The sequence below is a fragment of the Macaca thibetana genome, chromosome 16 (assembly GCF_024542745.1).
Source record: "Macaca thibetana thibetana isolate TM-01 chromosome 16, ASM2454274v1, whole genome shotgun sequence".
NCBI classification, from domain to species: domain Eukaryota; kingdom Metazoa; phylum Chordata; class Mammalia; order Primates; family Cercopithecidae; genus Macaca; species Macaca thibetana.
Window position 1 is genome coordinate 72,710,109 of NC_065593.1, and position 27,456 is coordinate 72,737,564.

Below are 27,456 nucleotides of genomic sequence, written 5' to 3' on the forward strand. Positions count from 1 at the left end.
CAAAAAAGGAGGGAGGGAGCGGCCATTCACCGAGCTCCTAGCAACTGCCAGTGCTTTATGGTTTAACTCATCTAATCCTCATCCCAGGCCTTTGAGTCTGGTATTAATGTACTCTTTTTTAAAATAAGGAGACTTAGGCTGGGCGCGGTGGCTCACACCTGTAATCCCAGCACTTTGGAAGGCTGAGGCGGGAGGATCACGAGGTCAGGAGATCGAGACCATCCTGGCTAACACGTGAAACCCCGTTTCTACTAAAAATACAAAAAAATTAGCCAGGCGTGGTGGTGGGCACCTGTAGTCCCAGCTACTTGGGAGGTTGAGGCAGGAGAATGGTGTGAACCCAGGAGGCAGAGCTTGCAGTGAGCTGAGATCGTGCCACTGCACTCCAGCCTGGGCGACACAAGCGTGACTCCATCCCCCAAAATAAATAAATAAATAAATAAATAAATTAAATTAAATAAAAATAAGGAGACTTAGATTTAAAGAGTGCAGAAGAAAATTCCCTAAGGTCAACCCTCCACCCCTAGAGAGGGACAGAACCAGAACTCAAAGTCAAGTTCATCTGACCGGCAACCACCCTTTGCACCAAAGCCCCTTCCATCTGTGGTAGGCACGGTTCTAAGATGGCCCTCAGGATACCCGCCCCTGCTGTGTGCCCCTGTATAACACCCTCCCCTTGAGTGTTGGAGGAACCTGTGACTATGATAATTCAATTATGTAATATAAGACTCCGTTGCGGCAGATTGGAGGGGAAGAAATCAGAGATGTTCCTGCTGGTCTGGAAAAAACAAATAGTCATGCAGTCAACTGCCAAGGGGGCCACGTGGCAAGGACTCTGGGTGGCCCCCAAGAGCTGAGAAGTCCCGGCTGATGGTTAGCAAGAGAATGGCAGCCTTTGTCTCATAACCACAACCGGGTGAATTCTGCCAACAACCAGTGAGCATGCAAGAGGTTCCCAAGCTAAGAAAGGAAAGCTACCCAGCCAATATCTCAACTGCATCCTTGGAGACTTAAGCGGCGGATGTGGCAAAGCGTGTCCAGACTCCCAGTCCACAGAGTCTGGGAGATAATAAATCTGTGTTGTTTTCAGCCACTATGTTTTGGCAATTTGTTAAGAAGCACAGAGAAAATGAATGTATATCTCATCCAAAGTTGCTCATTTTGCCTTCAGGACCCCAGTCCAGCCTTGGAAATAGTCACTGATCCAGAAAGAAATAAAAAATGTTGATGTTGCTTTGACAAAAGTGTTTAACCTGAGACTCAGTTTCCTCCACTGTCAATCAGGAAAGGAACAGTACCCACATCGGGAGGTTGGTGGGCGGTTCAGGGAGGTGACACATATGTGTTCTTAGCCTACAAAGGGAGTTCTCAACACACTGTTGCTAACAAAATCACTTTTCTTTTATTTTTCCCTCTTGGAGAGCAGCATGGAAAACACTTCAGAAGTGTGGTTAATTTGGCAGTTATTTGCAAGGCTGAATTAATCTCCTTGTATTGGTTTTCCAGGGCCGCCATGACAATGCACCACAAACGAGGTGGCTTAAAACAACAGAAGCTTATCCTCGAATGGTTCTGGGGGCTAGAAGCCCAACATCAGGGTGTCAGTGGGGCCATGCTCTTTCTGAAGGATCTAGGGAAGGATCTGCTCCATGCTGTTCTCTTAGCTCCTGGTGTTTGCGGGCAACCCTGAGCAAATGCTCGGGCTTGTAGCTGTATCACTGCAATCTCTGCCTCCATCTTCTGAGTCCTTCTCCGCCTATGTCTGTCTTTTCTCCCTTTTTTTTTTTTTATGAGGACCCAGTCTATTAAACGAGGGCTTATTCTAATGGAGTGTGACCTCATCTTAACTTGATGACATCCAAAAAGACTCTATTTCCAAATAAGGTCGAATTCCCAGGTCCCAGGCATTAGGGCTTTGACATATCCTTTTAGAGGACACAGTTCCACCCATAATTCTCCCTGATGCTAAAGATGTTGGGAATAAAAAGCTCTTAGCAGCTTCTGTTTCTCTTCTCATTTAACTCTCTTGCCTTTTTTTTTTTTTTTTTTTTTTTTTTTTTTTTTTTGAGGCAGTCTTGCTCTGTTGCCCAGGATGGAGTACAGAGGCACGATCTTGGCTCACTGCAACCTCCACCTCCTGGATTCAAGTGATTCTCCTGCCTCAGCCTCCTGAGTAGCTGGGATCACAGTCACCTACCACCACAACTAGCTAATTCTTTTTGTATTTTTAGTGGAGACGGGGTTTCACCATGTTGGTCAGGCTGGTCTTGAATTCCTGGTCTCAAGTTGTCCACCCACCTTGGCTTCTCAAAGTGCTGACATCCCAGGCATGAGCCACTGCGCCCCGCCTCCCTTGCCTTTTCAATGCCTTACATATGATAGAACTAGAAATGGGAAGACCTCACCAGGAAATTTCAGTAAGATTCTGGTCTAAGAGAGGCAAAGAGACCCCTCTGACAACCCGTATCTCCTCAGAGCCACTGGAGAGCAGTGGATACCATGAGCTGCTCGGTGCTATCCGACCAGTGACAGATGCAAGGGCTGGATGCATTACTGAGGTGAGGCGAGGTGCAGGGCCAAGTGATGGGGATGGGCAGGGAAGCCCTGCAGGAGGCCAGGCAGACACGCGGCACCAAGAGGCAGATGCAGCAACATCCCTCACGATGGAGCTGGATTTCCAAGAAAAACAGAAACTCTGCTTCCTCACTTCAAAGAAAAGCTGGTGCCACAGATTCGAGGGCCTTTTCCTCTCCTGCTTGCCGGCGGCTGTTTGGAGATGAGATACATGCACACAATAGCTCTGATGATCGGACTGGCCGAGTCACAGGACACCCTGGAGCAGAGAGCGCTGAGCCTTGATGCTGTGTGCTCCAGCCTGGGTCTTCCCGCCGTGGCAACAGGACAGGATGAGCTGCAGGCAGATGGAGCTGCAGACGCTGTGTGATGGCCTCACACGCTCCCAGGTGCAGTACATGGGGATTCACATAGCCAGACTGGGTGCTATCAGGGTGGTGGCTCTGTGACCACACTGTGTGCAGTTGCATGTGTGTATACACACACACACAAACACAAAGGATGTAGAGCCATAATATGCACACTCTCAAGGGCTCCCACTCTGCCTCTTTCCTGGGTGCATACCTACAGTATGCACACACTGGGACCATGTCCCGTCTCGGGCATGCCAACATCGTGCATGAACTGGCACACAGAGACCAACAGTAAGCTCTGCTCACCAGCTAAACGCACCACTGAGATCCCTGCTTTATCCCAGGAACCATGCTTCCCAGGCTCCCTTGCCCTTGGCTTCTGGGTAGGTTTGGTCAATAGGAGACTCTGATGGAAAAAAGGGCCATCAAAAGGGGGAAAGTCAGGGTATTTCGCCCCCTCTTCCTTGGACAGTGTTTCTGCAGCTGCTGCATCTCCTCTGGGGGTCTATCTAGTTACTTCTGGAAAGCCCCTCCCTCTGTGGTCCCAACTTCCTCCAGTAAAACCGCTCTCTCATTTTCTCTCAGGAAGGAGCTTCCTGCAGCCACCCACATCTCAGTGCTTGATGCTTCTCCCGTTTGGCTTCTTGGCTCTTCCATCACCCAAGTGATCAACTCCCTCTATTAAATTTCCTCTGTCTGAAAGTCACAGAGCGGTTTCTGTTTTCCTGGATGGACCCTGACTGAGAGAGTAATGATAATGACCATTTATTAAGCACTCAGAATGTACCAGTGACTCTCACTAGGTGAGTTCTGTGAATTCTCACAGGGGTAGAGGATAAGGGTGATATGTTGACTCTATTGTGTAGATGAGGAAATGAGGGTCTGGGAATCTAAATAATTTGTCCAAGGACAAACCTCCACTTGACCCCAGTTGTGATAGAAAGAATATAAACTTTGGAACAAATCCCATCTTAACCACTTAGCAGCTGTGTGACCTCAGGCAAGTTACCTAATCTTTCTGAGTCTGTTTCCTTGTTTCAGAAAATTTTCATCACCCCAAATGGAAACCCTGTACTCATTAAGCAGTCAATCCCATTCCCCTCTCCCCTCAGCCCCTGGCAATCACGAATCTGCTGTCTTTTTCTGTAAATACACTGGATATTTCGTATAAACAGAATCACCCAAGATGTGGCTGTTAAGAATTGACTGTGTCCCCTCCCCCCACCAACTCCATTCATTTAAGTCCTAACCCCCAGTATCTCAGAATGTGGCCTCATTTGGAAATAAAGTCATTACAGATCTAGTATAGTTAAGGATGATGTCATTAGGGTAGACCCTAATCCAGTATGACTTGTGTTCTTATAAAAAGAGAAACATGGACAGAGACGCACCCAGACAAAACACCGTATGAAGAGAAGGCAGAGATGAAGGTGATGCTTCTACAAAGCCAAGGGGCACCAAAGATGGCCAGCAACCACTGGAAGCTAAATTCTCTCTTACGGTCTTCAGAGGAACCGATTCTCTCTTACAGCTTTCAGAAGGAACCAACCTTGCTGACACCTTGATCTTGAACTTCCAGCCTCCAGAACTGTGAGACAATAAGCTTCTGTTGTTTAAGCCTAGCAGCCCTGGCAAACTCATCCAGTGGGTTTTGTGTCTGGAATCTTTCACCTAGCACATTTTTGAAGTTCATTCATGTTGCAGCGTATCTCATCACTGTGTTTTGGGTCCTTCAGGGCTTAGTCCTGGGGTGTTGACAGCTAGCAGTTTCTAGTAAGCAGGCAGCAACGTTCTCTCCCAGCCAGCACTGCAGAATAGAGGGATGGCTGGGGTGGGAAGGGCTCCTGGCCTGCATAGTCTTTCCAGGAACAGAGCTGAGGAGGCCTCAGTGAGGAGCTCCGTTTTTTCCCTTACGTTCACATCTGTAGGATCCTGGGGTTCAGAGCGACCCTGTATCCTGCTAAGACACAGATGCCAGCCCGCATAGCTCCTCTCACAACTCCAAGGAAGTTCAAGGCTCACACACTACATCTACAAGGCGAGGGTCTCCTTAGGGTTTCCCGGCACAAGAGGTAGTACAGTGTGGAGGTTAGGGACGTGGCGACTGGAGCCTGACTGCCCGGCTTCAAATCCCAGCCCCAACTCTGCCACTTAAATGCCCTGCCACTTGAGGATGTTACTGTAACCCGCTGTGCCTCTGTTTCCTCCTCTTTAAATTGGGGATAGTTAAATAGTGAAGACATTAGTTAAGACACAAGACTTGTATGATCTGCTCCAACCGATCTGTGCCCTCCCCCAGAGCTGGACTTATCAGCCTCACTCACACATCTTCTGCTCCTCCTGTGTGTCCTGTCTTGCTCAGTGACATCACCCTGTTCCCCCATAATGGGTTCTCGTTCTTGCATCCAGTCTATGTCCAAGGCACCATCTCCTTCAAATCCACCATCTCCTCCATTCCACTATCCTAATTCAGGACTCATACCCCGGGGCTGGAATTTTCCAGTGTTTCCCTAACATGTGCCCCTGCCTCTAGCCTTGCTCCCTCCACTCCATCTTGCACAGGAGAAGCCACAAGAGCTCTCCAGACACACATCAGCTCTCAATGTCCCCTTGGTGAGACCTTCAACCTGCCCGGCTGGGCCAGGAGGACCAGAGGCAGGCTCCTAAGCAGGTATGATGGAGCGAAGGGCCCTTTTGCTTCTGTCCTTCTACCTCCCTGTCCCCAGCTTCGGGCCTCCTCTTATATGAGGCTTTCTGTTTCGATGGTACCAGATTTCTTAGGCATTCGGGAACACCCCCTCTATCCCATGCATCCCAGGGGCTCGCTCAGGGCCAGGGGCCCCTGGTAGGCACTGGGGTAACTATGGAATGCCCAGGAGCAGGCATGATATTTCCGGAACTTTGCCTGCGTTCTGTTTGGAACCCTCTTCTTCTTCTTCTTCTTTTTTTTTTTTCCTTTTTAAACAAACTTGTGTTCGTCTTCCTAAACTGTCTCACATGACTTGCCACCTAGAAACTTCCCTGACTATATCCCTCACCTCTGAGGACCTTCCTCTTCCCACTCTGTGCTACTGCCACTCCTTGGACATGCACTTAACACATTTCCACGCAGAATCGTAACAGATGGCCATCCCTCTGTCTCCCTTCTCCCACTGGACACTGATTTCTTTGAGGAACAGGACAGGATTCTACTTTTCATCTGGGTGCTCCATAAAATGTCTGCTGGATGAATAAAGAATGAATAGGAGAGTGCGTGTGTGCATTCAGGAAGGAGGACGTGCGCCTCTGTACGTTCCCCTGCCTGGGGAACTCCTACGCATTCTGCAAGACAAGAGTAATATTGCCTCCTCTGGGAAGCCCCCCGGGACTTTCCCAGGCTGATAGAGGCCAAGCCTCCCTGAAATTGAGTGCACTAAGACAAATGACACTCTAACATCACAAGCCTCACTCTGACACTCCTTTTTTTCCTTGCTTTTTGTTTGTCTCTCTTGGACAATAGAATCTTTCCTGAATTGCTGTCTGTTTTATTCTCTGCTGTGAAGAAAACTTTCCCTATCACTTTGAATGCTGCTTGATCAGTAGCAGATACTCAATAAATATTTGCTGAATGAACGAATGAATGAATGAATCTGGGGGTACTCAGGACTCAGCCTCGGGTTTCGTTTTCAAATCCTCAATGAGCATTTTCTGGATTTGAATAGATACTAAGAAAATGCAGGTAGGGAGTTGGAAACAGATGAGGCAGGATGAGGGCGGGTGGTGGGAGCCCCCCAGGGCAGGGTACCAGGCAGTATCTCTGGATCACAGCTGCCCAGGCCGGGAGAGAGGACAGTCTCAGAGAAGCAAGGCCATTCTTTGCCCTTGGGTCAGACCCTCCTCACCCCAAACATGTCAGTCCCCTGTCACCCTTTGGTCTGGTCTCCTTGAGCTGGTGTGCTTGGCTCAGCAGGGCATTTCCCCAAGGATGAGGTCGAGGTGAGCAGAAAGGTGCTGGGCTTGTTGTCAGCACAGCCTCCCAGCCTGGAAACCCTGGGGACCCTGGGGCAGGCTCAGGCTCGAGCTCAAGTCAAACTCTGCCTCTGCTGCTTCGCCTTCTGGGTGAAGAACCCAGGGTGAGAGAACCTTCTGGGTGACAGAATCCACCTTCCTGTGGGGTTATGAGGATCCCATGAGAGACAGCACAAGCAGATGGCAAGGCAGGAAGAAGTGGGAGGTCATGTCATTCTGAACAGCTCCGAGTCTCAGAATCTGCAGATACAGGAGTATCTTTCTCCTCCGGGAGGTCAAACACTGTTCCCAAGAGGCTGGGTGCAAAAATAATTGCTGAATGAATGAATGAATGAGTCCCCAGAACATAGCTCAGGGCTAGGCACACACATTCCTGATGAGTATTTGCTGGATTGCCTAGGACTGAAGAAAACACTGGCCAGCAGTTGGGGATGAATGGCGGCGAGTGCCAGCTGGTGGCAGGCCACCTGGGAGTCTTTGTCATCCCAGACCTATATTTGTTTTTTTGCTTTTGTTTTAAGACAGGGTCTTGCTTATTGCCCAAAGCTGGAGTGCAGTGGTGGCTCACTAAAGCTTCAAACTCCTGGGCTCAGGCAATCCTCCCACCTCAGCCTCCCATGTAGCTAAGGCTAAAGGTGTGCATCACCATGTCCAGCTAATTAATTAATTAATTTTTTTTTTTTTTTTTTTTTTTTTTTTTTTTTTTTTTTTTTTTTTAAGAAATGGGGTCCCGTTATGTTGCCCAGCCTGGTCTTGAACTCCTGTCCTCTAGTGATCCTCCCGCCTTGGCTTCCCAAAGTGCTAGGATTACAGGTTCAAGCCATTGCAACTGGCTACTATTTTTAATTGTTACTGAAGATAAATCTACAGAGAGTAATCCTAAGAGTGCAGCTCAATGAACATGTGTCCATACCCATATAACCAGCACCCTGATCAAGATATAGAACATTGTTCACACACCTCGCACCCTCCCAGACAATAGCCCACAACGGGAGCCACTGTGCTGGGCTCCACTGCCTTGCATTCGTTTTGCCTGCGTGTGAACAGGGTATGAATGGAAACACACAGGATGATCAGCCTGTTTTTCTATCTGCTTTGTGTGAGCTGGGAGTCACCGTGTGAATGCCAACAACCAGAACCTGGGTGTGAAAGTGTGCCAGTGGGTGGCAGCCCCTGCAAAACATGGGTTCCAGGGTTTGGAGTGCACGGTTAATGTCTTCTAAAAAGAGCTGTCTCGAGCAGAATGATTTTCACTTTCTTTGCGGAGAGTGCCCTATCTGAAGAGCCGCCCTCAGTCTGACAGCAGAATCCTTTCTCTCTAGGCTGCATGAGTCAGACCTGGGGCCCAGCATCGTGCGTTGCTCTGGTCACGACGCTGTGCCCACCTCCTCTGAGAAGCCTGATGTGGCAGCCCAGCCCACAGCCAGCGTCTGGCAACCACGGGGACACACCTGAGGGGCGGGTCCTGCTCTCTCTTCCCATCCAAACGCCTCCTCCAGCCTGGGTAGCCTGCACTGTGGCCCCAGATTCTTGGGGTCACCGTGGGTTATTTTGGATATTCACAGGACACTGAGCCACCCCACAGCCTCACCTTTTCTCCAACGTGCAGCAGGCACATGACTGTTTTTAGCATGGAGCTGAGAAAGATCTTGCCATGGGCTTTGGGGCTCGAGACCTGGGTGCAGGTGCTGGGGGCTGTCACAGGCTGGTGAGTCTCCCACAAGGGGAGTGCTGTCCATGCTGCATGGTGAGGAGGAAGTGAACTCTGCAAAGTGCCTGCAGAGATTTTCGTGTCATAGCTATTGCTGTTACCAACTGGGAGGAGGTATAGCCGAATGAAGAGAATGGAATCTGAAGCCAGACAACCTAGGGTTCAATTCTGACTTCACCACTTGTTGGCTCTGGGGCCTTGGGCAGTTACTTAACTTCCCTGTGCCTCAGTTTCTGCATCTACACCATGGAAGTAGTATTAGCACCTGCCTCACAGGCTGGCGGAGGATTAAGCAAGTTAATCTATATAAAGGGCACAGGGCAATCCCTGGCACATAGTAGGAACCACAGTAGAGTTGGCTCTCATTGCCAGGCATGGTGGCTTATGCCTGTAAATCCAGCTACTTGGGAGGCTGAGGCAGGAGGATCGCTTGAGCCCAGGAGTTTGAAGCCAGCCTGGGCAACAGAACAAGCTTGAGCCCTGGAATTCAAAGCCACAGTGAGCTATTGAGAGGGGAAGCCAGCTGGACTTCCTGGGTCAAGTGGGGACTTGGAGAGCTTTTCTGTCTTACAAAAGGATTATAAAATGCACCAATCAGCACTCTGTAGCTAGGATTGTAAAACGCACCAATCAGCGCCCTGTAGCTAGCTAGAGGTTTATAAAATGCACCAATTGGTGCTCTGTAAAAATGCACTAATCAGTGCTCTGTGGCTAGCTAGAGGTTTGTAAAATGGACCAAGCAGCACTCTGTAAAATAGAGCAATCTCTGTAAAATGGACCAATCAACACTCTGTAAAATGGACCACCAATCAGCACTCTGTAAAATGGACCAATCAGCAGGACATGGGTGGGGACAAACAAAGGAATAAAAGCTGGCCACCCCAGCCAGCAGCAGCAACCTGCTCAGGTCCCCTTCCACCTGTGGAAGCTTTGTTCTTTCGCTCTTCACAATAAATCTTGCTGCTGCTCACTCTTTGGGTCCGTGCCACCTTTAAGAGCTGTAACACTCACTGTGCAGGTCCATGGCTTCATTCTTGAAGTCAGCGAGACCACGAACCCACCAGAAGGAACCAACTCCGGACACACTATGATCCCACCACTGCACTCTAGCCTGGGCGACGGAGTGAGACCCTATCTCTAAAAACTTTTTTTTCTAAGAGTTAGCTCTCTTTCTGCAATAATACACCTGAAACATGATTAAATCATAGTTAAGTAACTAGTGTGAAATTATAGCTGTTACAAAGATAAGCTGAGATAACATATGGAAAGTTATTGAAATAATACATAATGCGCTTGGTGCATAGCGAGGGCTCAGTAGGCATTTGCTGTTATTTTTTAAACTATTCATAATTTTGGACTCTAAACAGAAGAGCGAGCAGGAGAGTGTCAAGTGGATAAACAGCTAGGGCGGAGGGGACCTTGCAGGGCTAGCCTGAGCACCTTCCTACTCACGGCCACTGGTGACAAACAGAGTGGGTCTCCTGTGGTTCTCTCGGCCCCAGCACTTCCCACCCTGTCCCAGTGCTTTGCACAAAGGCTTATGCGTTTCAAGCTACCATCTAAAGAAAGCAACTAGGTTTCAAAACAAAACAAAAAAAACTGGTAAATTTCCTTCCCTTTCCTCCAGAGATGGGTAGACCAAAGAAGGATCCAAAAAAACCGCTTCCAAGAATATGAAGGGCTATTAAGGGTCGAAGATGACTGCTTTGTTTTCAGCTACAGGAAAGACTGAACAAGAAGAAAGGAACAGACATTACTATTGAAGGTAGCAAATTTGATTAGAACTAAGGGAAAATTTTGTAGTCCTAGTACTGGGAATCTCAGCTGGAGGATGCTGGACTTGATCAGTATCTCCTTCCATACCAGTTCCCTCCCGCTTCTGCCTTAACTGAAACTCTTGCTAAGAACTAAAGGGAACATTCTGAGCACCTGGCAACAAAGACCCAAGGGGAAGCTTGTATCTCTGCATTGATGGACATTTGAAGGGTCAACTGACTCACTGCCACAAAGAGCGAGGGATTGTTTCAGGGGTGTACGAGTCACAGTGGAAACTGCCTTTCCTCCAGTATTCACCATGCAGATATTTTTTTCTTTTTCTTTTTCTTTTTTTTGTTGTTCTTTTAGAGGAACCTCTGGAAGAAATGCAAAGATGTTTCTAAGAAGGCCAGGTGCAGTGGCTCACGCCTGTAATCCCAGGACTTAGGGAGGCTGAGGTAGCTAGATTGCCTGAGATCAGGAGTTTGAGACCAGCCTGGCCAACATGGTGAAACCCGTCTCTACTGAAAATGCAAACATTAGCTGGGTGTGGTGGTGCACGCCTGTAATCCCAGCTACTCAGGAGGCTGAGGCAGGAGAATTGCTTGAACCCAGGAGGCAAAGGTTGCAGTGAGCCAAGATTGTGCCACTGCACTCCAGCCTGGGCAATAGAGTGAAACTCAGTTTCAAAAAAAAAAAAAAAAGATTTACACAAAGGGAATTGGCAATGGAAAATTTTTGAGACAAAAGAATCTTTTATTTTAAAGAGTTTGAAGACTTTTGGTGCAATGAATTTCTTGCAATGAAATTGCAATGAAGGCTGCTTAAGCTTGCCACAGGGCAATTTCCTAGGGAAATAATTTAAAAAAGTAAGCATCTTCTGCTGAAACTTCATTGGATTCACATATTAAGAAATATTGAGCCGTCTGACTCTGGCAGAAAAATTCTCCCTGGGGAGCCTCTCACGACACAGCTTTCGGATTAAGTACTTAGGGTTACATATGTGATAAAAGTTTGTAAGAGCATAGATCTGGGTTTTATTTCCTTCTCACTTTCATGGTCAGTTTTAGCACTTTTATTGTAGGAGATGGATTTCTAGGGATGGAAGCCCAATGTGGAAATTGTGTTTACAGGAAATAAAGATTCAATTGTGGTTGGCTCGCAAAGGCTTTGATCCAGGAATCAATTTGGTTATAAGTCAGAAGTGGCCTGTAATAAAATGCTGGCAAGAAGTCGCTGGGCGTGGTGCCTGGGACCGTGCTCCTGGATGCATTTAAGAATAAAAAGAACAGGCTGGGCGTAGTGGCTCATGCTTGTAATCCCAGCATTTTGGGAGGCCGAGGTGGGCGGATCACGGGGTCAGGAGTTCAAGACCAGCCTGGCCAACATGGTGAAACCCCGTCTCTACTAAAAATACAAAAATTAGGTGGGCATGGTGGCACGTGCCTGTAATCCCAGCTACTCGGGAGGCTGAGGTAGGGGAATTACTTGAACCGGGACCCAGGAGGTGGAGGTTGCAGTGAGCCGAGATTGCGCCACTGCACTCCAGCCTGGGCTACAAAGCAAGACTCCATCTCAAAAAAAAAAAAAAAAAGGCATAAAAAGAACAAACACCGGCAGTGTCAAATCTGCATACACACCCATTCATCTGTCTGGAGACTGCGCTTGGAATGCTTTTCATCTAAATATCAGGTTTATATTTTTTCCTCTCTGCATCACAGAAATTCGAAAAAAGATAGAAGATCAAATAAGTCACTCCTCATTCCCATGACCATCAGTTTAACATTTTGGTGAATTGCCTTCCAATATTTGTTCCCAGCTTAATAAAGCAGCCATTGGCACAGTCACATCCATTTCGTACCAGATGATCTTCAAAGGTTCCACATCTGTGGGTTTTTGGCTCACTCAATTTGCTATTTAATAGAATTCTCTTCATGTTTAATAACCCTCCTAATAATCACAGAGTTAAAATAATACATTTTTATCTAGGAAATGCTTCAAGAACTTTCAAAAGACTGACTTGAACAGGAAGCAGGAGAGGGCTTGTGTGGTTTACAAAGATGGCAGACTCAAAGGGAAAAGGGGAAGAATTAATTAGAAATAAAAGGAAGAAAGAAAGGAGAGAAAGAGGGAAGAGAGGGCCGGGCGCGGAGGCTCACACCTGTAATCCCAGCACTTTAGGAGGCCAAGGCAGGTGGATCATGAGGTCAGGAGTTCGAGACCAGCCTGACCAATGTGGTGAAACCCCGTCTCTACTAAAAATACAAAAACAAGTTAGTCGGGCGTGGAGGCGCATGCCTGTAATCCCAGCTACTCAGGAGGGCTGAGGCAGGAGAATCGCTTCAATCTGGGAAGTGGAGGTTGCAGTAAGCCAAGATCACACCACTGCACTCCAGCCTGGGCGACAGAGCAAGACTCCGTCTCAAAATAAATAAATAAATAAATAAAAATAAAAATAAAAAAAAAGGAGGGAAGAGAGGAAGGGAAGAAGTCACTGGGGAATGGGGAAAATGGGTTTGGGTTGCAGAGGATGGTCATACAAAAAGGAACCTCGGGTTGGCTGGGTGGGTGTGGTGACCAGGACTGAGAGAATGACAGCAACTCAAAGGAGGAGACTGGAGACACATCAGAAACCACCAGGGTGAGGGAAGGGGGTTTGTCGGAAAGAGGGTGAGGGGCAGGCCTGCAGCCACCAGGGAACTCCCCCAGAGACTGAACTTCAAGGCCACAGGCCACAGGTGGCCACCAAGGTAGAAGACGGGAGATCCTCCAAACGGTTAAGCAAGTGAGGACTGTCTGCCCACCAGGCATCTGGCCTTGACTCACACTCAGGAATCCGCAGGCAGAAAGACAACCAAAGCCATTTTTCATGCAAGAGGAGTTGGATATCAGGAAAAATCAGAGCCCCTTTGTATGACATGCCAAACTGCTGAAGCGAGAAAATGTCTCGGGCGAAGGCTCAGATGCGAGACAGGGACAGCGTGCTCGCCCTGGGGAACCTGGGCCATCAATGTGCACTTGTTATCGGGCTTTTCAGAGCTGAGGGCCGGAAACGAGTACGGGGCATCCCTCCCCCACCGCATGCTAATGATGAGCTGGTGACACGGCCTTGGCCGGACTGTCCGGCCCCTGGAAGGGAGCCTGAGTGTCCTGAAATGTCCTTAGGGAGTCTTTGGGGATCTGTGTCCTTTTCTTGCCTGTGCTTTGGTGTGTGGGGGAGGGGTGAAGTGGGCCGGAGGAACCCTGGGAATTAAGAACCAAAGCCCCGTTTCCTCCGAAACCCGTCCTCACTCTGGGTCCCCTCCCCTGTCCCCACGTGCCATGTATTTTTTGGGTTAGCAGATGAGAATAACTACCATGCACTGAACACGTTATGCCAGCTCCAAAGCAAGCACTTAGATACTTTATCGCGACTCCTGCCAGCAAACGTGTGTAGCAGGTATTGCTAACAACCCCATTTTGCAGAGAAAGCAACTGAGGTTCAGAGGAGGTGCAATGACTAGCTTAAGGCCCCCCAGCTAGTAGGAGGCAGATGCTGGATTCAAACCCCCACTCACTCTGGGATCTGGGCCCTTTACCACCATGTCCTACCTCCTCTCCAAGATGCCAAGCAAAAGAGTTGCTGTTTATTTCAGTTCTACGGTGAGACAGATGTGTGGGGAGCCCTGTGTGTATTTCCCATCTGATTCTCCTGACAACCTTATGGGATAGGCCCCCTTAGAGCGTCCAAGAGGAGTCCCTGATGTCTAGGACGCGTTCTGGTGCCCTCTCCACATCGTGCCCTGTGTGGTGTCTTTCCTACTGCTGGTGCCCCAGGGTCACCAGAACCAGACAGTAAGTACCTTGGGGGCTTTCTGTGCCCACTACGCCCAGCCTGAAGCCAGGCACTCAGCAGGTGCCCCACAAACACTTGAGGACGACAGAGTTTTAAGTAGTTCCACTCTCCAAGGCAGCCCCTGGCCCTGCAGGTGCATGTGGTAGCTCTCAGAAAAACACAAGAGAGAGGTGAGGTCTGGTTCTGCACCCAGCTCTGCTCCCCACCCCATGGTGCCTGGGCCGCCCTCAGGGCTCTCCATGCCCAATCTCATGTAACCATGCTGATCATCTGATGAGATGGGAGAGGGGGGTCTGTCATTATATCCCCATTTTACAGATGAGAAAATAACAGGCCCAGAGAAGCTAAGGAATCTGCCCAAGGTCACAGAGCTAACACAGGGCAGAGCAGGATTCAAATGCAGGTCTCATGGATCCCCTGCCCACACCCCCCTGTCCTACGGACCATCACACAGACTTAGTTCAGATGTCACCTTCGACTCCCTTCTGCACACGAAGCTCCGGGAAAGTCAAGTGGGTGGGGTGGGGCTGGATCCACAGGCTTCGGGTACCAGGAACGAGCCTGACTTTATCAGAGGGATGTGGTCTCACCGGAACATACCGAGCTGGGGAATGATGTGATCTGGTTGATATTTTTACAAGCTCTTTCTGGCTGTGTGTGGAGAGCAGGGAGAGTGACCAGTCAGGACTCTGCAGCGGGCATCCAGGCGAGAGATGACAGAGCTGGGAGTGCTCTGAGATGGAGAGAGGTGGAGGGAAGGAAGACAGTGGGCATGTGCCGGAGGTGGAGCCCACAGGCCTGGGGAGGGTGCGAGGAGCCCTGAGGGATGCAGCAGGAGAGGGACTTCTGTCTCTGCTAGACACAGAGCAGGCTCTTGGCAGCATTGCTGGATGGATGAACTGGTGACTGAGTGGGCCGGAGACGGAGGGGGCATTGCCGTCCAAGCAAGACCACACTGGTGGGCAGCACACCCGATGCGTGAGGTTACCACCAGCAGGCTCCTCCTTGCCAAGGTGTCAGAGGGAAAAGAGGTCACAGCCAACAGTGTTTCCAAGAAAAGGAGCCTGAAGTCACTGTGTCCTGCGGGGTGCCTCTGTGGGAGTACGGCCACTGTGCTTCTCACAGCACTTTCACAAACATCCTCGGCTTGGATATTCCCAGAACCCTGGGGGTGGGGCTGGGCAGGGAGGACTCAGGGATAGAGAGAAGATGAAGGCAGGGAGGAGGGACGATGGGGAGGAGAAAGGAGGAATGGAAGATGCAGGGAGGGAGGGAGGAGGAAGAAAGAATAAAGAGAGGAAGGATGGGGAGGACAGAGAAAAGCTGGAAGGAGGGAAGTTAGAGGGAGGAGGGTGGAAGTTAGAGAGAGGGTTGGAGGTGGGAAGGATGGAGGGATGGAAAGAAGTTGGAGGGAGGGGAGGATGGAGGGAGGAGGGAGGGAAAGATAACAGGAGGAAAGAGGAAAGACAGAGGGAGGAGGGAGGGGAGGATGACAGGAGGAAAGAGGAAAGACAGGGAGGAGGGAGGGGAGGACGACAGGAGGAAAGAGGAAAGAGAGGGAGAAGGGAGGGGAGGATGACAGGAGGAAAGAGGAAAGACAGGGAGGAGGGAGGGGAGGACAACGGGAGGAAAGAGGAAAGACAGAGGGAGGAGGGCGGGGAGGACAGGTTTTATTTGCCAGTTTGACAGCCGAGCAAACTGAGCCTCTAGGAGGTTGAGTGACAAGCCAAAGACTGTCCAGATGGTGAGTGGCGGAGTCAGGACCAGGCCACAGGTCCCTGACTCCAATCCTGATGGTTTTCACTCCGGTCCCTTGTCCTCCTCTCCCCTGGCCCTCGCCCTGAGACACTGGGAGCTCACAGCTGCAGCCTTGTGCCTGGTACGGCAGGGTTCTCGGCAGGTGTGGGTCCGTAAGTGACAGGGGGATGCGCGGGTCGGCCACAGCCCCCACGAGTGCTCTCTCTGCTCCTGAGTATCAGTCTGGGCACTCAGTTCCCACCCCTGAGGCTACTGGAAGTTCCCCAGTTCCTCTCTGCCTCCTTGGGGCCAGGGTAGGGCGCTTGGCAAAGTCCCTGTGCCAGAAAATGTGATGTTGGGAACACACACTTGGGTGGCTGCCATCCCCAGCCCGGGCACAGCCTGGGTGCTAGGCCCTCTTTCAGCTCCCAACTGAGAGCCTCAGTCTCTGATTTTGCAGTTCACAGGAGCCATTCAGAGCCGCCCTGCCTCTGAGAGGTGAGGAATTAACACCGTGGCCTCCACTGGGGCGGCTCAGCTTCTTCCATTCCTGGGCCCTGCAGGCTGGTAGACTGACCTGGGGCAGCTTACAAGATTTGGGCAACTTATGTCTTCTGGGAAAAATTCCAAGGTTCAGGAAACATGGAAATAGAATGAAAGCGATGATATATTTTGAATATCTATAGGGTGCCAGGCATGAGAAGGGGCATTTTCCATGTTTTTTTTTTTCATATAACTTCACGACAACCCCAGGGTTGATTCTATGATGCTCCTAACTTAACAATGAAGGAACTGGAGTTCAGAGAGGTTAGGCAATTTGTCTGAAGACACACAGCTGACAAGTGGGAGTCTGGACTCAAACCCGGGGCCATGTGGCTTCAGTGTTGGCCGTCTGATGCTGCTGCTGCCATGTGGACTCATGGTAGGGAGGAGAGGGGGAGCTGGAATGAAGATCCAGCCCCTTTCTCTGTCCCTGGGTCCAGGAGGTGACAGATGCTAGTGGCAGGTGAGCCAGGGAGACTGATGATTTTTACTCATTTGGTTTCTCCCAGGCTCTGTCTGGAGCTGGGCTTAAGTCAAGCAGCTGCCCTCTGCCTTTCCACATTTCCTTTCAGAAATGGGGTGATGGCGGTGGAAGGAGGAAAGGCAATTAAACAGCATTTCCCAATGCCTCCGCCTCTGCGAGCTTGCCATGGTAGCAGGCAGGCCGGGTTGGATGTGGTGACAGTGGAGAGCTTGCTCTGGGTCTACAGTCCTCAGAGGCAGGGTATGGCATCGGGGTGGGATGGAGGGAGGGCGTGGAGGTGCAACAGCAGTTCCAGTTAAAGTCCAAAGCCCTTACAAGCCCACGCACCACGAAGCCATCTGATGCAGCGGCTTCCATGTGAACTAAGCGGGGAGGAAAGGGCCTAACTCAAGCCCAGCTCCAGACAGAGCCCGGGAAAAGCCTGCAGAGAGCCTGGCCTGTGGGGGTGGAAGTGTCTGCTTTGTAAAGGCCGTGGTGCTTCACCAGAAGGGTCCTCTGTGCAGGTTGGGAGTTGGCAGCTCAGTCACTGTCTCCACCTCATCGACTCACACCCAGGAGCCTCAAAGAATGCAGACACTAGGGACCATTCTGATTCCACCCAGAAGTGTCCTAATGAGCACTCCACGCGAGGGAGGGGCATCCATAGGTATGTGCTGGGCACCTTTCCATTCACTGCCTCATCATCCCATTTTCCAAACGTCAACAAGAACTCGGAGAGGTCACCTAACCTGCCCAAAGCTACACAGCTGCCTGGAAACTGGGGTTTTGAACTCTAGAGGTCCAACCCCAAAGCCTGGCCTCTTTCCCCTACCCCAGGCTGCCTTTTCAACAGAATCCATTTTAATAGAATATCCTTCAAATAAAGGGCATCATTTCTTCTAGGCCTCTGTATCAGGAAGAGCTGGGCTTCTATTATGAAATATTCCCCTTTTATTGTATGCCCCCGTGAACACACCTCTGGCCATGCTCCTTTCTTTGTCCTGGCCCCCAGGAAGCTCAGTGACAAAGCTGTGGCCTGCCTTGGCCCCCAGCTGGCCTCTGCAGTCGGTACTGTGGACACTAGCTGGACGCAGCCATCATCTCTCATTTTACTACTTGATTTTTCTATCCACCCCAGTCCCTCATCTCTTTATCTATCTTGTCCCTTTCTTTCTTTTATGGTTGAAGGAGGAAGAAGTAAACAAAAAGTAAAATCATGGGATGTCATTGTTACAGCTTTGAAAAGTTTTTCATTGGAAGAGGTTAATACTAGAAAAAAAGTCCTTCATCTGGTACCATGTCCTGCCTCGCAGTTCAGAAAAGAGAGTCTCGTAGCATTTCCCGGAGTATCACGGAGATGCAGAACAAGAATTGGGGGATGGGACATTGGGGGCAGATCCAGGCAGGTCCTCCCTGGCCCCTCCCTGGGGCTTAGAACCAGTTTGCTTCCTTTTTGAAGCTGTTTCCCAGGACAGCAAGCCCATGCACCCGCTGGAGACAGTATCCTTGTTGAAGGGAGGCTGTCATGGAGGGCAGCGCCGCTTCTCTGAGTGTGGGTGCAGGTTAACCACAATGGAGGCCTGAGGCACAGAGAACACGGGAGGGAGTTTCCATCGGTGTTCTGCACCTATTGCTGCCCCATGCTATGGTGGCTGTGTGTTGCCCAGCCTTTGCCCAGGTACGCACCCAAGGAGAGGTTATGCTGGGACAGAGCCCCAGCCAGGGGGCCCCACAGTCCCTTTCTGCTCCTGAACCACGCGACCTTGCATAAGTCACTCTGCCTCACCTGTCTTGAACTTCCCTGGTTTGCACAGCGTAAGAACTGGGCAGCATTAGTGGTTCTCAGCCCCAGGATGGACGCCTTCTGGGCATTGTGGGCAGGGTAAGCATTACTATTAATAAAGGACTGGGATTGGTCCCTAAAGCAGACACCAGGTCATCCCATTGATAGGATCGCTTCCCCCACTTGTGTTTCATGTGCTTTCTCTCTCTCTCTTTTTTTTTAGACGGAGTCTTGCTCTATTGCCCAGGCTGGGGTGTAGTGGTGAGCTCTCGGCTCAGTGTAACCTCCGCCTCCCAGGTTCAAGCAATTCTCCTGTCTCAGGACTAGCTGGGACTACAGGTGCATGCCACCATGCTGGCTAACTTTTATATTTTTAGTGGAGTTGGGGTTTCACCATATTGGTCAGGGTGGTCTTGAACTCCTGACCTCAGGTGATCCACTAGCCTTGGCCTCCCAACCAAAGTACTGGGATTATAGGCGTGAGCCACTGTGCCTGGCCTCTTTTTTTTTTTTTTTTTTTTTTTTTTTTGAGACAGAGTCTCGCTCTGTCACCCAGGCTGGAGAGCAGTGGTGGGATCTCAGCTCACTGCAACCTCTGCCTCCCACGTTCAAGCGATTCTCCTGCCTCAGCCTCCCGAGTAGCTAGAATTACAGGCATGCACCACCATGCCCGGCTAATTTTTGTATTTTTAGTAGAGATGGGGTTTCACCATGTTAGCCAGGCTGGTCTCGATCTCCTGACCTCAGGTGATCCGCCCACGTTGGGCTCTCAAAGTGCTGGGATTACAGGCATGAGTCACCGCGCCCAGCCCCACGTGCTTTCTCAAGTGAAGTGAAGTGACTGGAATTCCAGCTACCAGGAATCATGCCTGCTCCCTCTGCCCTCTGTCCCTGCAACCCTAAACGATGCTTCCCCTAGACTCAAGAGGTTCTCCACGGGGGCAATTTTGTCCTCCAGGGACATATGCAAAGTCTGAGCCCATTTTTGGTTGTCACAGCTGGAGAAGGAGCGGCACTACTGGTTCCAGTGCGGGGAGGCCAGGGATGCCGCTAAACACCTACAGCACATAGGACAGCTCCTGTGATAGAGAATGATCCCGCCCCAGTGTCAGCAGTGCTACAGGTGAGACACCCTGCCCTGCTCCGAGGGGCAGCTGATGCTGAACCCACAACCCTCGGTGCTCCTGAGTTACGCTCTGTGGAAGGGCTTTCTTTCCCACAACTGCTCCTTCTTCCATCTTTCCCTACTTGGCCATGGTGCTGCCTCCTGGCCGGCTGCTGTGGCCCCAAATCTGGGAGCTCACTCTTCATTCCTCATCCCTTTCTTTGGGCCATCCCTCCACTTCTCCCATCTCTGCTGCTACCATGTAGCCCCAGGTCTTCAGTCCGCCACAATGTCCAGATGGGTCTCCCGGTAGCCTCCCCTGCCTGCTGGTATCTCCATCTCCAAATGCAGTCAGAAGTCTGCTAAAAACATAAACCAGATCACCGCACTTCCTTGCCCCAAGTTCTGCAATAACACTGATCTCATATGAAATAAAGCAGGCTTCTGACCCTGACCTCCAAGCCTCCCCCAACCCAACCCCTGACCTCTTCCTTGCTCCCTCTCCTCTGTCCACACCAGGTTCCCTCCTGCTCGGGGCCTCGCCTTGCTCTTTCTTCTTCCTAGAAGGTTCTCCCTCCAGGTCCTTTTTGTGGTTCAGGTTTTGGCTTAAACGTGACAGCTTCCTGTCTCCTTGACCAGCCAACAGCAGCCCCCGCCAGCCGCTCCTCACACGCCCCCTGCTCTGTTTTCACCATAACATAAATCAGTACCTAGAAGTGCCAACGGCCTCACACGTAGGAATATCAATTCCAGGACAGCAGGGACCTGTCCGTCCTGTCTGCGGCTGTGACCCTGAGCCCTGCATGTCTGATACAGACCAGGAGTTCAGTGAGCCTGTGCTGAAAGAATGAATGAGGGGACAGCCGCACACCCAGCAGGTGGGTGACTTGTAGCCTGTGTGTGTGTCTCAGCAGCAAAAGGGTCAAGAGTCACTGAACTAAGTAGCCTCCAAGGCTCTTCTGGCTGGAAACTCCTCCGGCAAGGACTCTCCATGACGCCACACCAACCCACCTTCAAAGTGGAAGCTACGGGCAGAGGCTCTCTGGGGTTTGTGTGACAGAGAATGAGAGGTGGGAGGAGTGTTCCAGAACAACCAGGCCCCATTTTCAGATGAGGAGACAGAGGCCCACCAGGCCCCCTTCCCCGCACATTGCTGCTCCAGTTTGGCTGTAGCTTCCTCGCCTCTGACACTCAGGGTCTGGTGACCCGAGGCCCCTTCCTACTCGGCACTTCTGTCACTATGTCCTGGAAATCCCCAGAGTCTGGGCTGCTGGTGGAGACTGACACAGGGGATTTATTTTAAAGATCTGCTGATTTTCCTACTGAGACATTTTGAAGGTCCTCTTCCTGAATGATTGGAGAGTAAGCACCAGCTGTGAAGCAGAGACAGGGCGAGAACATGTTTGTGACGGATACATGTCTGTGTGCCCCCAGAATTCATATGATGAAGATCTAATCCTCTGTGTAAACAATGGTATTTGGAGACAGGGCCTCTGGGAAGTGATGAGCTTTAGATGAGGTTGTGAGGGTCATGATCAGATCAATGCCCTCGTAAGAAAGGACCAAACAGCTGGTACCCTCTCTCTCCATTTTAATAGAGCATTTTAATAGAATGATCTGGCCCCAATGTCAGCAGTGCTAAGGTTAAGAAACCCTGCCCTGGTGCGAGGGGCAGCGGATGCTAAACCCATAACCCTTGGTGCTCCTGAGTTATGCCCTGTGGAACTTGCATGAAGAAGCCGGCCATCTGCAAGCCAGGAAAAGGGACCTCACCAGGAACTAAGTCCAGTGACACCTTAATCTTCTCCACAATTCTGGAGACTTCCCAGCCTCCAGAACTGTGAGAAGTTCACATCTGTGGTCCAAACCATCCAGTCTATCATATTTTATGATGTCAGCCCAAGCCGACTCCAACAACCCCCTTACCTGCCCCTTCCCAAATCTGCATGGTTCCAATAAAGGATTTCCCCTGACTAGCGGACAGAAGAGCTCCTATGTTCTACCTTGGCCATGATCTGGGGAGTGAGATGCAATACTCAGGAGCTGGGCACGACGTCTTAAGCCTCATTTTCTACAACTATAAAAGGCAGATAATTAATATTTACCTTGAGGTGTTGCTGGAAATTACATGCACGAATGTGAGTCCTGCATGAAGGTCTTCCGTAGTGATGGCTGTGATGATTAGCACCCAAGGGCAAAGGGGGTCCAGGATGAGGATTCTAGCTGGTGGCACTTGGCGCATCAGGGAAGGGGTACCTGCTCTGACACTGTCATTCACCCGGGCCTGACTGGACAGGCTGCCTCTGGGTTATTTCAAGAGAAAATGAAAGCAAACACAGATAAGAAAAGTTTCAAGCCCAGCGCCAGGCCTGGAGTGGGCGGAGAAAGGCTATTATTTGATGAAACCTCTCTGAACGGTCCTATGTAGGGAGTGTGGTTTAAGACAGAGCCATGCAGCTGACCCACCAGGAAGGAGTTTCAGGAAACTCTTTGGAAAGAGTGAGCCTCCCACCTGTGGGCACCTGGGGGGGACTCGGGGCAGCTGGGGCCCCTTGGGAGACATCCATGGCTGTCTTCTCACTCCCCTCTGCAGGGTGCAGGGCTAATGCTTCCTCTTCCTCAGTGCGCCATGGTGGGAAGAAAGGTCGGGTACACTGGTGTGCAGGATGCTGCCTAGGTGAGGCAGGTGAACATGACTAGGGCAAAGAACTCCTTCACTCTCAGGTTCCAGAACCTTCTCCATAACTTCCCCCACGAGTGCCCAGCACAGAGCTGGCACTAAACAGGCACAGGGGCCAGGCCTAGCATCAAGGCTGCTATATTAAGGCCCTGGCAGAGCTGTGGGCATGCTGAAGGCAGCTTCCTCCATCGGGTTGGGGGAGGGGCATGGCTGAGGCACCAATACCCTTCTCTTTGGGTGGAGAGCTTTCCTGATGGCAGCACGGGGACTGGGTGGCTCTAGTGAGTTCTCTAGAGTTGGTGTGGGTGGCAGGGCCTTGGCATGTGGCACAAGCTGCTGCCCTCTGGGTCCAGTCTCCTCTTCCCTTCCATATCTACATGGACTCTTTTGCCCCTGGCATGAGTACATGCTCTGTGACGTTTGCTTACATTCTATACCCACTGAATTCCAAAATGCATGAGATTGAACAAATGTTGGCTGGTGATGCCTTAGATAAACCTTGAAAAAAGGTTTACTACCCTTTTCCTATGTCCTCAGACTTGGCTGGGTGTCACCAAAGATATAAAGAATGAGATGAGTGTCTCAGAAGGCAGGGAGATGACTGACTGGCAACTAGTCTAGCACACAGTGGAAGGAGAGAAAAAAGAGAAAGAGATAGAGACAGTGACACAAAGAGACTGAGAAACAGATCGGGAGAGAGACATAGACAAAGACTGAAAGAGAAAGAGGAAAAGGGAGGAGAGAAAAGGAGAGAAGAAGGGAAGGGAGGAGGAGGGAAGGGGAGGGGAGGAGAGGAAGAGGAGGAGGAGGGAAGGGGAGGGGAGGAGAAGAGGGAGAGGAGGGAAAGGAGGAGGGGAGGGGAGAAGGGGAGAAGAGAGGAGAGGAGGAGAAAAAGGGAGAAGGGAAAAGAAGGGAAGGGAAGAGAAAATAAGGGAAAAGGTGTGTTATGCAATTTATGTATCCATTGTGCATCCTCACTTCTAATGCCTTCATGCTGCCGCCAGCCCAACCTCAGAGCTGGGCTCCACTGGGTAGTCAAGTACTTGGTTCTATTTTTAATGGCAACCCAGAAGCTGTTTGGGAAAAGGCAGGATGATCTGGTGAGAAGAGCTTTGTAGTGAGACAAAGGCTCCAATCTGGCCTGGCTGCCTCCTACCTGGGCGCCTCTGGGCAAGTCCCTGAACCTCTCTGCACCTCCCTTGCTCATCTGCAGATGGGGGTGAAGACAGCGCGCTCCCAGGGATGTCATGGGCAGACCACGCGGTAATGTGCACAAGGCTCTGCACACTTGAGTATTTTGACACTTCCCAGCAGAGGGGCGGGTAGAAGGGAGAGACTTTGATTTGAGGGGTAGAAAGAGGCTAAGACAAGGTCAGCCCTGGTGAAGCTGGGAGCAGCAGACTTTTGCACACAGCCTTGCCAGAATGCATGGATGCCTTAAGTACACAAAGGGCTGGGCTTTCCGGCCCGGCAACATCATTTATAAGACACGAACATGAAACTGAATCTGTTGTTTGCCAGTTGCCAGCAAACCCTTCAGAGTTCTGCCTTTACGCTCAGAGTCTTATCAGCTGCCTGCTGCAGTATTTCTTTAGTTTCAGCCCAGAGGTTTGATTTTTTCACTTTCTTCTGTTCATTTTGCTTTAGAGGTAATGCTTTGGGATACTTTTCTAGAGAACAGGCGGAAACAATGCATTTTAAACATGAAAGCCAACATGGAGGTAACCCTCCCTCCATGTCCCCAGAAAGTGGCCTAGGGTTAAGGTGCTGTCCAGGCCTCAGCTCTGGCTACTTGCTGGCAGGTGGAGGCATCGTAGGAGGTGAGGTGTCAGGTGGTTGAGAGCTGTTGGTCTAGGGATGTGCTTTTTATGAGATAGGCTGGCAGTTCCCACCCAGGTTGAGGGACTGTCACAATGATTCTAGTCAAGGAATCTTGAACCCACTCTCCCAACCCTGGATCCCACAAACATGTTCTGGCCCTCAGAACTGCTGAGCATTGGGGAATAACACAGGCAGCCCAGTTCTTTCGGTGAGGTCCCCCAGATGGCTCCCTCTGCTAGTGAAGCCAGCTGCCCAGATCAACTTGGGGCTCTCTTGACGAACACCGAAGTGCAAACGGCTCGAGGCAGCTGGCAAGATGCTAAGTGCAGCATTAATCCTAATTAGGATGAGGAATTAATAAAGGAAGCCAGGCTTGCTGGCATGGAGGACTTAGTTTCAGAATTTCCACTGGGAAACTGGAAGGCCCTGGGTCCACGCATACCTTCGGGTCGTGCCAGTGGCATGACTTATGACTTACTGTGCCAGGTAGATGGCACCCGATGGAACTTGCTTGTGAGGTGGAATATGGGGCACTGCAGCCTCTGCTCTGTATCCAACTCAGGTGCTGTAGCAGGTAGTGACGTGGGTACATTCTCCAGAGGAGAGGAGTAGGTGTTCGTGATCTGAGCAATTGCACACTAAAAATGATGTTTTTCAAAAGAAAAGAGGAGGGTGTGATCGTGAGCCCACTGGCTCTTTTGTGTGGCTGTGCTTCTCGAACTACTGATTGAACACTTTTGTTACCTGCAGACGCCACTCAGCCCTGGTATTAGGCTCCAAATTGCAAAGGGCAAAGCAGCCTCTTTCGGGAGTGGGGGTGGGAGACAGAGGTGGGCAGGATCCCCGATGAGATGAGAAAGAGCACGGTCTGGAGGGGGAAAGGGGGCCAAGTTGACTTCACTAAGCAGATCCAGCTTCACAAAGCCTCTTTTCAGATGACTTCAAACGCGGCCAGAAAAGGGCTCCTTGCCAACCTCCACCAAGAAACAACCGCAGCTGAACTCTGTGCAGGGGCTGAACTGCAGTAAGGAAGGCTAGGTGTGTGGGAGAACTTCCCGAACTGAGGGGCGGAGTTAACGCGGGGAAAGGTTACGGAAAAAGAAAGAGGGAATTCTGTCCAAGGGTTTTTGAAAAATCAAAGGAAAGCCTCCACCAACTCTCTCCACCCAGTCCCAGATCTGAGCGCCGCGCTTAAGCAGCAAACCTGTGCCCAACCTGGCCGGGACCAGGCGGCCCCTCCCCAGCCACCTGTTAGTTCAAGTTCCGCAGCCGGGCTGAAGAAGGGCGCCCAGAAGGCGCGGAAGCCGAGCGCATTTTGGCGTTGGAGGCATCCAGGCCCCTCCCCAGTAGGGAGCTGTCCCCAGGGTCTCAGGGCCGAAATCCTGGCTCCTAGAGGCATTCCAACCTCATGACACCTACTACTCAGCCTCCAGTTGCATCTGGGGGTCGCAGCGCCCAGCTCGGACCAGACGACCACGCCCCTCCCAGTCTGTTCCCGGTCCGCAGATCGGCCCTGCACACCCTAGTTTCCTACTGAGGTCTCCGCAGCCTCCCTGCTGAGGGGCCGCGACCGAGGTCGCTGTCTCCGTTGGGGGAGACTCAGTGTCGCTCCCCTCACCACTCCAACGCGCAGCGAGGAGCGGGCTGGTGGCTCCGTGGGAGACGAGGCGGGCGTCGGGTTGGGGCTACCCAGCTACCCTAGATCTGCTCGGAACCCAGCCCCTACCCCGACCCCGACAGCGCCCCCGCCCCTACTTCTGCCCCCAGCCCTCGGCCCGAGCCTGTAAAGAGAGCCCAGCGGCCCCCACGCGCCCCGCCCCCGGCCGGCCCCGCCCCAGGATGGCCAGTTCCCATGGCAATGGCACAGACACCGGTTGCCAAGCAACCCCTCCCCCCCAACCGCTCCCCCCAACCCCAGCCTCCTCCCGCCCCCTCGCCAGCCTCCACCTCCCCCGGGGGTGCCGGCGCGGCCCCTGGGGATCGCTCGGGTCCCGGGCTACGCGCGCGCGCGTGAGTTTCGGTGTGTTTCATTGTGTCTGTGGGCAAGGGGGTGTGCGCGTGGAGAGTTTGTGGGATCGGTGTGCTGGGGAGGTCCCCAACCGAGAGGGACGCGAGCTGATGCACAGCTGGCCGCGAGGGGACCCGCCCGCCCGCTCCGGCTCCTTTGTGTCTCGCGCGGAGCCAGCGCCGCGCCCACCCCCTCCCCGGCCCGCGCCCCGTGTGTGTGTGTGTGTGTGCGCGCGCGCGCGCATGTGTGTGTATGTGTGTGGCGGCGAAGGGTCGGGGCCGGCCGTACCTTCGATGCAGCACACCCGCCACAGCCCAGAGTGGGTGAGGTCGCCGCGGGCGCGGCGGGGCGGAGGCCCGTCGTCCATGGTCAGGTTGGTGCCGTTGCAGATGTGCGCGCTGGAGTAGAGCCAGTAGTCGGTGCCGATGGCGATGGCCATGAGCGAGAAGGCGGCGAAGGCTCCGGCCGTGGTCAGCAGCATCTGCAGCCCGCGGTCGCATCGCACCATGGTGGGCGCCTCATAGTCCGCCGCCCGCCGGCCCGGCCCGCCGCGCCCGCCCGCCCTCCTCCCTCCGCGCGCCGCTCCGGGGGCGCCGGGGTTGGGGGGCCGAGGGCCGGGGGGCGGCGCCGCGCTGCGCGCTCCGACTCCGCGCCCCGGGCGTGCCTGCGCTCCGGCAGCGCTGGGGCTCAAACTCCGAGGCTCGGCGGCGAGTGCGGGCTGCGCGGGCCGCCGGGCGGGCTGGCGGCGGCGGCCGGGGGCTCCTCCCTCTCCTCTCGCCCTCCCCCCTCGGCCAGCGCCTCCGCCCCGCGCCCTCCGCGCCTCCCCCGCCGCCGCCGCCGCCGCCGCCGCCGCCGCGCTCCGGGCCCGCGCCCGGTTCCTCTCGGCGCCGCCCCTCGCGCCTCGGCCCCCGCCCGGCTGTGCGCTCCTCTGCGCTCCCCTCTCTCCCCAGCCCAGATTTTCTTCCCCTCGCCTCCCCTCCCCTCCCCTCCCCGCGCCCGCGCGCGCTCTGTCTTCCTCTCCCAGGGTTCATTCACATTATTGGAGTGAAGGAAGCCGAGGAAAGGCTTCCCCAGGAGGAC

At 52.2% G+C, this 27,456-nt stretch overlaps 1 protein-coding gene across 1 annotated transcript in view; it reads right to left on the reverse strand.

Annotated features, from left to right (window-relative positions):
* CACNG4 (calcium voltage-gated channel auxiliary subunit gamma 4) overlaps window positions 1-27,089 on the reverse strand; it is a 69,153-nt gene extending 42,064 nt beyond the window's left edge. The window contains exon 1 of the mRNA XM_050762485.1: window positions 26,665-27,089. Within this exon, the coding sequence (XP_050618442.1) occupies window positions 26,665-26,884 (220 nt within the window). The 5' untranslated portion in view covers window positions 26,885-27,089. The remainder of the gene's footprint in view (window positions 1-26,664) is intronic.
* Window positions 27,090-27,456: the final 367 nt, after the last annotated feature.